This window comes from Meriones unguiculatus, chromosome 17 (genome assembly GCF_030254825.1).
Source record: "Meriones unguiculatus strain TT.TT164.6M chromosome 17, Bangor_MerUng_6.1, whole genome shotgun sequence".
Lineage (NCBI taxonomy): Eukaryota > Metazoa > Chordata > Mammalia > Rodentia > Muridae > Meriones > Meriones unguiculatus.
In genome coordinates this window covers 77,341,005-77,353,085 of record NC_083364.1, presented here as the reverse complement: position 1 = coordinate 77,353,085, position 12,081 = coordinate 77,341,005, and the positions used below count along the sequence as shown (strand labels likewise).

The 12,081-nt window shown below is 35.0% G+C and overlaps 1 protein-coding gene across 5 annotated transcripts in view; it reads left to right on the top strand.

Moving 5' to 3' along the window:
* The window catches only part of Lipi (lipase I), a 30,565-nt gene extending 20,133 nt beyond the window's left edge, over positions 1-10,432 (top strand). For all 5 annotated transcript variants that reach the window (XM_060371144.1, XM_060371145.1, XM_060371143.1 and 2 more), the window contains 3 exons: positions 83-194; positions 4,833-5,009; positions 10,333-10,432. In XM_060371144.1, the coding sequence (XP_060227127.1) occupies positions 83-194; positions 4,833-5,009; positions 10,333-10,420 (377 nt within the window). In that variant the 3' untranslated portion in view covers positions 10,421-10,432. The remainder of the gene's footprint in view (positions 1-82; positions 195-4,832; positions 5,010-10,332) is intronic.
* Positions 10,433-12,081: the final 1,649 nt, after the last annotated feature.

The window sequence follows — 12,081 nt, the reverse complement described above, 5'->3', positions numbered from 1 at the left end:
CCTTGTGTGTATACTTGCATATGTAGCAAAACAAAAGAAAGTTTTAAATATAATGTGAATAACATTTTGTATTTTTTTGTAGCCTATTATTTTGTTATCAGCATAGTTGCTTTGGATGAAACTATGAGGAATGGCTCAATTTCATTTAGTTTATTAAATAATCTTGGGGAATTTCAATACCCCAAGCTCTACATGTAAGTATCATTTATTATTTACTTTTCTGATAAATCAAATCTTTGCTTATTTGAAATCTGTACATGGTTAAGTAGATAATTTGGAGTAAATTTACTAAATAGAGAGGATTTATATTAGCAGCATTTAATATATAATGTTCTACTCTTTCATTCTATGGGACAATATTGAATATGAAATAGAAAGCAAATATTTCACAGCTCATGGCCACAAATGTAAGAGGAATGGGAGAAGCCACTTTTGTAATTTTTTTTACTCTTAATTAATTAATTAAGTCCTTCTAATCATCTTGCTTGCTCACTCTGTCCAGCTTTTAGTCAATATTATTTTCACAGCTTTGTAAATAAAAATCTATTACCATCAGTCAATGATAGTGCAACATTTAGAGAACTCTGAATCATATAACTTCCAAATATATATTGAGACATCTTTTTCCCTCAATTCCAATTAACTTTTTACATATGTGTAATTGGATATACATGTTTCTAAAGTTACATAATCTTTAAGCACATTCTCAGCTGAAGTTTGCTGAACATCTATTTATCTCGAGATAAATTATTAAAATAAAAAAAAACTTTTTTCTTAAGAAAAAAATGATACAAAGGTGAATGTTTTATTGAAATTATAATTTTCAGTGTGCTGGTTTAAGATTCTAGAATGTCACCAAATAGTAAAACTTTTTTTATGTGTGGTGACTAAGTAAACAATAAAGTTTATTTGACAAATGATGGGCTATAAATTGGCTTCAGCTTTGACCTGTTATTGGTGATTTCTGAGTTGCAAGAGCTACAATTTCCATCTCCGACATTTACTACTATCACAGCTTAAATAGTCATACTACCTTAACTGTCTAATGGCGTAAATGTAATGTGTCTTCAGTCTTGGGTCTGGGCATATTGTGACTCACAGATTCAGTTGGTTTTTAACTATGAGAGATGAAAACCTGCATGACTGGACACAAGTTTAACTGTCAAGCAATGAAAACAATCTCCTTAACACTACAGTGCTATTGCATTTAATTAAAAGTCTTCAATGTCATAAAATATAACACATAGCCATATCTCATAGTAGGCGTGGTTGTGACATAGAGGAAATATTTTAAACTTTGAAATTCATGAAGAAGATCACAAGAAAAAAGTTTATATTGCAAAATATTTAAGGTCTTCAAAATGAAGTAAAACTAAGGGCTCTTATAATGGATGCTAAGATCATTCTCAGAAATAAAATACTGGGTGAACACCAGGAAGGTAAAAGAAATGAGATAAATATTTTCATATTACAGCCTATAATTAAAACTTTTAAAGTAGTAAGAATCATTGCAGATAAATTGGTGGTGACATGAAAATGGGAGTGTGAAAGTATTTTTTTCCCCTCTACTTCACCTCCTTTCAGTCACTCAAAGAAGATAAAAAATATATCACATAAGAATTTTGATCTAAATTCCTTACTTCTCTCCAGGTTCATATTTTGATTGAAAGAACTTTTCAATTCCTTTTCATCCAAGCTTGGACACTGATCATATATTATATGTTGTTATACAAAATATATTCATTAAATAGTTCATTTATGTAGATCTCTTAAATTGTATAGTTTTATATGTTTATGTACATACATACAGAGTATCATTTCTTTTGATCATAAATATACTGTTAGCTTTTTAATTAATTCACCTACTCAGCACATTTTTTATGACTAAACACATGCAGATGTTTTAAGTATATCTGGGCACCCAAACTGAAATAGTGATATTGTTCATAAGGAGTCTCAATACGATGGCAAAAGCTAACGCATAATTGAATCAGAGTAGTGAGTTTCACGATACATTATCACTTAATATCCTGTCTGAAGGCAGAGAAGAGGTAAACACATGCGACAGTGATGCAGTCCTATAACCAAACTGGGAGAAATTTCTTTCAATGGCCTGGAGAAAACAGAACAACTAAACTTATAAACAGCACTCTTGTCACGGCTGTTTCAATTTTTCCGGCAGGTGAAGAAATCTGTTCTGATTTATTTTGCAAACAGTTAAACACTGTGAAAGAGTGATGCATTTTACTTATAATGGATTTAATATATAAACGGATAAAACTATGAGAACATGTATGCTCATTATAATGTGTCCACCTAAGCTTGGCTTTTGTTTTTCCTATTAGAGTTATTTGGCATTTGAACTTTTTTGTTCAAATAATAGGAGAATAGAAGAGTCTTAAAAGAGTATGCATTTCCCTGTCAATAACTGAAAGAGGAATATTTACTCTTTATATAATGCACACTACCAAACAGAGAAGGATTAGGATCACCTGCGACTCGCATGCATGAATGCTGAGCTCAACATTTGCATTATGATCACTCTACTTCTCCCTCCTCTTCCTTCTGCTTCTCCTTCTCATCTTCTCCCTTTTCTTCTTCTCATCCAGCCCACCTCTCCTAAAAATGACCTGTGAACACTGTATTTGTTTCAGTGTTGCTAAAGAGCACTCAGTTGAATAGTAGGATGTGAAATGTAACGTTTTATCAGCATAAGATTTTATTATTTCTTTATTATTATTTCATTGTGAATATGTCTGCGTGTGGTGGGAGGTAGGGTAAGCATGGTACAGCATACACGTGTGAACCAGAGAACAATTCTGGGGTATCAAGTCTCCTGGGTTCCAGAAATGATTCTCAGGCTGTGAGGGTTAGCAGCCTTTACACACCAGGCTGTATCACCAGATCTCACTGTAGGCTTTTGAGTACTAGGTCTTGAGTACTAGGTAGTACGTTTGCGTTCATTTAATACGAGTATTAAATGTTTGGATTACAGCAGTCTTACAGATGATAGTGAGTTTAAAGGAAACTTGAGAGTCTTCAGAGAGAGAGCTACTGTCATGTTTGAGTGACAGATGGAGGGAACAAGTGATGGACAAGTTGAGTGGAACAAAAACAAAGACCGAGAAGATATCTTCTAGAGGTTTTAAGGCTTCCAGACATATGTGTGATGTGCTTTTATGATTGAACCAAAGTGTGAAATTGAGGAAAGTAAGCCAGCGTAGAATAACTTCAAACTTTGAACTTTGGACCATCTAAAATGTTTAAAAATTCCTTCTATACCAAATCATGGACATGGAGTAGAGATCCATGGACAGAATCCAATTTAATCATTCAAGAAATGTTTTGAGAGAGTACACAGTCAAGAAAACATGCTAAGCATTGAAGTTTATTTTTTAAATAAATTAGATTTTTGTCTTAAAACTTTTTAGACAGTTGCACCACATAGAATTTAAATTAATAAGTAAGCCCAAATTATGATATCCATCATTCCTCCAGACAGCTGTTATTGATTTTTTTTTTACACTGAAGCAATTCAGACACAAGGAAGAAGGAGAGAGTAGAGAGTGGAGAATGACAGAGAGGGGATAGGTGGAGGGAAGGAAGAAGAGTCTAGGCGGTTGGAGCCCCTGGGGAAGATGGCAGTTTGTAGGTGACATTCCTATTTGGGTATGCTGTAGTCACTGCGAAATCTGCAGATGGAGATATGTCCAATGAAGTAATATTTGGGGAAAAAGTGGGTAATCCTGCTAGGGGAAGAGCAAAGACATGAACTTTGAAGGGAATAGTGACATCCTTAAGAGACTAAGCTTTGTGAAGAATGTAAGGGATAGTAGGGCTAGGAGAGGTCAGGGTTGGTAGGAAATGCCTAGGGTTCCAAGTGTCACTCTCTGTTCAAAATGGATACTTGCCTTTGCTCTAGTAATTTTACCTTCTAGATACATTATTCTTTTTTATATTACTTTTTATTTTTTATATTAATCACAGGTTATTACTTTGTATCCCAGCCATAGCTCTCTCCCTCATTTCCTCCCAATCCCACCCTCCCTTATTCTTTCAATGAAGATTTCCCTGTCCTTTCTTTATTCTCCTTCCTTCTGTTTCTCCTCCTTATTTACTTCTTTTGTTCTCTTTCTTCTGAACCAAATCCCATGGCTCCTGGGGTCTACTTCTCTTATGTCCTTTATTTTAGACACTTAATTTGAGACATGGCAGTAGAGAGACCTCTATTTTTCCTACATTATAATGATGAGAATTATTTTATGGGGTCATGTTTCTGGTACACAAAGATGAAGAATTGGGGGAAGGAGTAATGCACAGAATTAACAAACATGGTTTTACATAGCACATGATTAACTAATAGCTGTGTGAATATTAGAAAGCAATTTGTATGGTTTCAATCTCATTTTTCATACCTTTAATGTGGCCATTCTTATCCTAAAAAGGAAGGTGCTGGCTAAATAAGGTCCAAATGTATGCTCTAAGCCTTGTTACAATCCCTATTCACTGAGAGTAGTCATAAAATTAGGAGTATAAAATATTATATTTACTTTTAATTTTAAATCTCAGTATTTTTTTGTACTTTATTTTAGGGAAAATATTTTAAAGAGTGTTAGAGAATAACACTTACCAATTTGAACTCATTGATTGAAGGAACTATGAGGCTGAAGAATGGTTTACAATATATCCTTACTGTTATTTTATTCTGTCTTGTCTGACCTCTTCCCTATAAAATTGTCCTCTGTGTTTTGTCTAAGTAGTAATACACTGATTTTAGAAAAAAAAATGTTTAATTTGTTAATATATTAAGCATATCTAGTTTTTCTGCTTAGGAAGAGCAAGACGTTCAATAATCTTCATAAAAGCAAGATTCTTGCTCGGGTTTTAAGTGATGTTGGGAACATTTCACGCATCTACATGACATACTTTCAGTCCTCAAGTGTTCCCTGTCCCACGTGCCAATACAGAATCCAGAGTCTCATGTTAAAATCACTCACATATCCAGAAAGGTATGAAACCTAAATTTTGATTACAATATGTTTTTTAAAATTGTTTTTTATATCAATTACAGTTTATTTACTTTGTTATCCCAGCTGTAGCCCTCTCCTTTATCCCCTCCCAATCCCATCCTCTCTTCCTCATTTCTTTCCATGCCCCTCCCCAAGTTCTCTGATAGGGGAGGTGCTCCTCCCCTTCCCTCTGACCCCAGCCTAGCAGGTCTCATCGGGACTGGCTGCATTGTTATGTGTGCAAATATTGGTCAATTTTATTAACCAAGGATCTAAAATGTTTAAAAATGTATATTTTTGTCTTGAGTGATACTTCTGACAGTTTAGAATCACATTATCTGAGCAACAGAAAAAAAAAAACAACACTAACACACATATTTCATAGGACATTACAAATTTGGGGAATCCACACAATATACCCCTTAAAGGCTTATCAGCCAATTTTTGTTTCCTTTTGTTTTGAAGCTCAAAAATCATTTTAATAAAGTTTAAGACAAAAAGAAAAAAGGCTGGAAAGCTGTAAATCTCAGCAGCATCAGTGACGGATTGAGACAGAAAAGTGGAAGAGAGGAGAGAAACTATGTTTTAGGATACCTCATAAGGATTTAAGTAGGACTCTTTGCAGCACTGAAAAAGTCAAGCATTGCTGTATGCAAATGCAAGCACTGCAGGAAGGGCCAAGGGGAATCAGTGGGGCTTGCTGGCCAGCCAGGGTAGACAAGCAACACTGTCCAACTTCAGTGAGACATCGTATCTCAAAGCACTCAAGTAGAAAATCAAAAGGGAATGTAACGTCATCTCCAGCGTCTTCATGTGCATGCACGGGTATCTGCACTACACATTACACACATGCATACATGCATATCTCATATGTATCCCACCTACATACTCACGGTAAGTGAAATGGTTTGTGGATTGATTATAATATCGCTAGTTGTAATATTTCTGCTTTAATTCAAGTTTTATCCACATATAGAGAGATATGTACGTGATTTGAATTCCCAATTATGTTTTATAAAAGTGCAGTGCAGATGATAAGTATTTGTAGAAAGTAAAAACCAAAGGAATGCATGATTATATATACACATACGTGTGTATAATAATATGTAATGCCTGTATATGAGTGCATGCATACATGTGTGTGTTGATACTTTTAGGTATCACTTTTCAAGTGTCATTCACATTTTGTTGAAGGCAGTGTCTCTCACTGGCTTCATGCTAATGAGACCAAGGAATATGCCTCTCTCCACCTTTCCAGTGTTGAAATTGTAAGAGAATGCCATTGCGCCAGCCGTGTTATGTGAGTGCTAGGGATCCAGTTCAGGTCCTCATGCTTGTATTGCTGACTGTGCCATTTTCTGAAGCTGAGAACACACATTTAGAGGAATTCTACACCCACAGAGGAGTGTTGAGAAATTAATTTAAATGCAGATATCTTATAATTTCCGTATGATATACATACACTCAAAATTCAGTAAAATGCTGTTATCGTAATGAAAGGCAGTTTCACTGTCCCAGTGGTTGACATGAATGAAAAAAATCAAAGTCAACAGATACACCTGCAAGAACATTTGATATCGACATTTCTTACGAATGCATGGTTGGAGCGGGCTATCATATCTTGGAGGACAGAGTTGTTTGCATGTACACCTAATTTGGTAGTTATATTTTACAATAAAAAGCATTTCCACTAATTAATAAATTTAGTTATTCATTGCAGACCATTTGGAAAATTGTTTCATATGTTGTGTTTCTAACTAAGATGTAGTTAATTATGTTTTCCGTTTCTGCGTCACCATCTTATCAGCTGATGTTTGCGCTGCTACGGCTGCATCATGCTCCCTCCCAGGTGAAGGGAGAAATAGGGCAGTGCCACTAGGATGTGCTCCCATGCCTGAAACACACACGCATGGAATTCTCTTTTTGAAAACTGAAACTGGGCGTGTGTTATGATATTTTACTAGATTTATAAAATTGGTATGTAATCATTTTGACACAGAAAATGAACATATAAAATACACTTTGGAAGCTCTTATCATCTGGCTAGAGATAGTGATGCTAACAGATGTTGGATGAAAGTATGCTTTGTTTAATTACTTAGAAAATTGCTGTAACCATCCAAAAGCCCTTTCTCTTTAGATATGCCCACACAGATAATACACACTCTTATGAGAATCCGGAGTGCCAACCTGTGGGAGTTGTGAGTTATAAAGGATGTGATGTCTTATGACCCACCATAATATACATACCCTCGATAAGCAATTATAGTTCCAGATATATTTTGCTAGAGACCACACAGAGTCACCCCGCAGCAACTCCCAGTAAACAAGATCTTAGTCTTGAAGGATTAAGGAACATATACATATATATGAGGGGTGACCTTGGATGACTTCTGGAAAAAGCTTTGCTTGAAGCCACTTTTAAAAGCTTATTACTAAATATTCATTTCGGTGTCTATTTGTATGGATTTAAGTAAGTGGATTGTAGTTAACTACTAGAAGCAAAATTGAGAATATTCTGTTCACTAGTTTATTGGTGCTGCTCTTTGGCTTTTAGGTTCCACTTCTAATCCCAGCTGCTGTGGCTGGCTCATACTTTTATTGATATTATATACGTAGGATTGTAGGTCATTATAAATGTAGCACTTTGCACTTAGCTGTTCTCTGTATCAGTGAAGGCTTTTGATGAACAGTATTTTATTGTAAAAGTATTACATAACTTCACTCCTCAACCGCTCACCACTTAAAAGACATGGTTTGGTCTTGTTTTTTATTTGCAAACCTGTACGTGCAGGTGTGCTTTTATGTGGCTATAAGGTGTCTTCTATTTTCGATAGACACCTAGAAGCAGGACTGTTAGATCATGTGATATGTCTTAAAGAAACTTTAAGAAAGTCAGAGTACGTTTCGTAGGTAGCATTAAGTTTTGCATTTCGACCAGCTATATATGCTTTTTGCTCTTCTAACAAGTATATCTTAATCATTGTCATATTACTGTGATAATCACCATGACTAAGGCCACTTACAAATTTTAAAAAAAGCATTTAAGTGGGAATTGCACTTCCAAAGGGATTGGAGTCTGTAAATACTACGGTATCTGTTTAAACTGTTCTTGTAATGTTGCACATGCCTTATAAAGGGAGGATTATTTAATATGACATATATTCTACATGTTAAAAACATAAATCCACGGTGGTTAGCTTGTGAGCTTCTTTCTATTTTAAAAAGTGAAATAAGACACCCTTGCTTTGTTCATATGTTTTAGACATACAGTCTGGAAAGGCACAGAGTAGCTATGATAACTTTTTCATTTGTAGGTCTGACACATTTTAAGTGTAAAATGTGGCAGAAGAAATTCAAGTATTGAAGGCATATAAGTTTTTGAGGGACTAGAAATCTTTCCTCAATTTTTCTTTAATTTTTAAAAATAATTTTGGATTTATTTCATGTGCATATGTATTTTGCCTACGTGGGTAACTTGTGCCTACAGATTCCATAAAAGGGATTATGGTGCCTTGGAACTGTCTATAGCTGCTATGTGGTTTTTGGGAATCATTCCCAAGGTCTTTTGTGAGAGCAACAAGTACCTTTAACAGCTGAGTCATCTCCAGTTCATAGAGGCACAGATTATGATCTCCTATAACATAATAAAAAGTGCCTCTGCCAACATCTGAAATATTTTATAGTATTTGAGTAGTATCATTTCACAATTTTAGTGCCACAATGTGAAAATTAAAGTTGTAAGCAGCTTTTATTATTTCAAATGGTAAGTGCCTCCTATTAATTTTTATAATGCTCAATGTTTATATTTTATATGCAAACATAAAATTTATTATTTATAAGAGTTGATCTAAAATTTAAACAAAATTTGCTCTCAAGTGTTTCAAAACATTGATAGCTGTGGTGGCTCATGCCTGCAGTCCTGAATGTAGAGGATAGAACAGAAGGTTTATAGGGAATTCAAGGCCATCCTGAGATAAGTAATAAGACATGGTTACACAAATAAACAAAAAACACCCAATAGTATTTCCACCAAGCTAGGAGCCTGGCAGCCATGTAAGGCTGGAGGTTCTCATATAAGAGTAAAATAAATATCCTGTATGGTTGACATAATCTCTTTTGACTTAGCTACCATTGATGATTAAAAAAATTATTTTTGCTATGTGTTAATTATTCCCCTTCCTTAGATTTTACTAAACTTTTGTTAATTAAGTTGATTGCTTGTTTTTAAATTTCTTTTGTTTTTGTTTGCAAGTTTCTTTAATGATTAACAAGAAAATAAACAGCTGGGTAAAATTCTTTTTTTTTGGTATTTTTTATTTTTATATTTATTATAGTTTATTTACTTTGTGTTTCAGCTGTAGCCCTCTCACTCATTCCCTCCCAATCCCACCCTCCCTCCCTCATCTCCTCCTTACCCCTCTCAAGTCCACTTATTGGGGAGCTCCTCCTCCCTTTCCATCTGACCGTAGCTTATCAGGTCTCATCAGGACTGGCTGTAATATCCTCATCCGTGGCCTTGCTAGGCTGCTCCTCCTACAGGAGGCTGGGGAGGTCAAGGAGGTAGCCATAGAGTTCATGCCAGAGACAGTCCCTGTTCCCCTTACTAGGAGGGCCACTTGGATACTGAGCTGCCATGGGCTATGTCCAAGCAGAGATTCTAGGTTTTGTCCATGCATGGTCCCTGGTTGGAGAATCAGTCCCAGACAAATACCTATGCCCAGATATATTTGGTCCTTGTGGAGCTCCTGTTCTCTCCAGGTCTCTCTCTTCTTTCATATGATTCCCTACACTCTGCTCAAAGTTTGGTTAAAATTCTTAAGATGAAAAAAAAAACACAGTAGTTTCATCTCTTGGTTATCTCTAATACTGTATTCACAGTCTCACTAAAATGTACAATATGTTACATGGTGATATTTTCATCTTCATGAATGGTAAACTAGTATTGAAGAAGAACATTTGGATAAAGTATGTCTTATATGTCACTCTCCTTCATGGTAGTCATGATGGGAGGAATATTCTAGCTATTTTAAAACTGAATTTAGAAAGGAACTAATTTTAACAGTACTGTTTATCCTGTACAATGTGAACATTCTGTGTAGTAGCAGAAAGAGGAATGGAGGGGAGCTCTATTTACCGTATAGGCATAGTCTCTGTGTTATCCCCATACAGATGAGACAAGTGGGCCCAGTTCTACGGGGCTTTTCCAGTGCCCTACTTTTAGAAAACTGGCTAGTTACAGATAAGACTATCCTAATATTTACATTAAAAGAAAAGAACATTTGCTACTTTACTAATAGCTGTTTTCCTCTTTTCTTTCAAAGACCACCATTTTGTAAGTATAATTTTGTACTTAAAGAAAGAATAAGGAAAGAACTTCAACCAGATGCATGTAAGGCAGAGATGGTGTGAATACCTCCTACCATCCAGTTTAAAATTATGGAATAAAGGATTTGTCAAGTGCAACAATGTAACCAACCATTGTTTTAGAGTGCATTATTCAATCTACAATTCAGGTATATCTATTTTAATACATTTTGAAGGATCAAAAATTAGAAAACAAAACATGCATATGATAAAAAGCATTCTGAATGTATTCTAATCTTATATGTTTCCTAAATAAATTTTAACATTGAATGTTTATACCTGTTATCTAGCATAATAAGAAACGAACATGTAAAAAAACTGTTTCTAAAGGGAAAAAGGAAGTTTAGCGCTTTGTAGTCAAACAAACCAATGTCACTGTATAGCTCTATTGTGGTAGAAAAAAATTACTTTATTTTTAATTTGAAAATGTGCTATTTTGTAGAATATGTTGGGGTAATATGAGATTTGTGAATATTAATAATTTGTTATACACTGCACATAAGGGTGTTGTTGTGCTATTGTGCTCAATAAATTAAAACCGTGGACCTATGATGCTTAAGTTAAAATAATAATTCTAAGATGTAATGATAAGATTTTGAGTAGATTAACTTGTTTCTCAATCTTCTAAGAAATGTTTGTGGAATTCACTCAACAAAACTATGAATAGTGTCTGTCCACCAGTATGATGAAAATAAACATGATTACAGTTAACAGTTATGTGTATTATTGTGCTTTTGGAACATATTAACCTATCAATTTTATAAAACTTCACAAAACTAGCATTGTTAGGAAAAGGATGTAGAGACTCCAGCATGAAGATGCTGAATATTTGATGCATAACTCAGTTCAATCTGAGATGTCTGCATACATGTCAATCATCTTGATGTCTGTCATCAACTCCTGATAGTAATGGGAGGAATTAGATTAATTAACACTTTCACTTGAAATACAATCTAAATTTCTTGCCATTCTCCAACTCACCTGTTTAATCAAGTCCCTTCTATGACACAGAGATTTCTTTCCTATGCCTCAACAGCTCTATAGTTTGTATTATGTGCTTCTGAAGCAAAATGTAAAGTACAATGCCAGGTACAGTAGCACATGCCTGTAATCCCAGGACTTGAATAGGCAGAGGCAGGCGGATCTCTTTGAATTCAAGGCCAGCCTGCTCTGCAAATTAAGCCCAGGACATCCAATGCTATACAGAAAAACCCTGTCTCAAAAAGCAAAACAAAACAAAAAAAGTCAAGTACATTCAATACCGTGCTTTTTGTTATTAGTGTTTTGCTGCTTGCAGATGACTGTCTTCTTGCTGTATATTCACAGGGTCTTCTATGTATGTTTTTACCAACTGTCCCTTTCTCTTTCCAAATGTATACTTAGCAGAGTCTAAGATTGCCAGAGAGACTGGAGTGTGACCAGCCCAAACATCTTGTTTTAACACAATCACATCTCTAAATGAAGTTGTATGTAATTAAATTAATTTTAAAATAAAACTTTAAAACTTTATGTGTATGTGTTTGTTTTCCTATGTATTTTGGGGCATGTGTTTATGCCTGGACACGTGCAGAGATGTGTGTGTGTTGAAGCCAAACAACCAACTCTAGTTCAGTTTCATGACTGCTTATATCTCCTTTGAAATAGGCATTCTCATTGGCCTGGATCTTACCAGTTAGTCTAGGGAGTTGGGTCACTGTGCTTCTGTA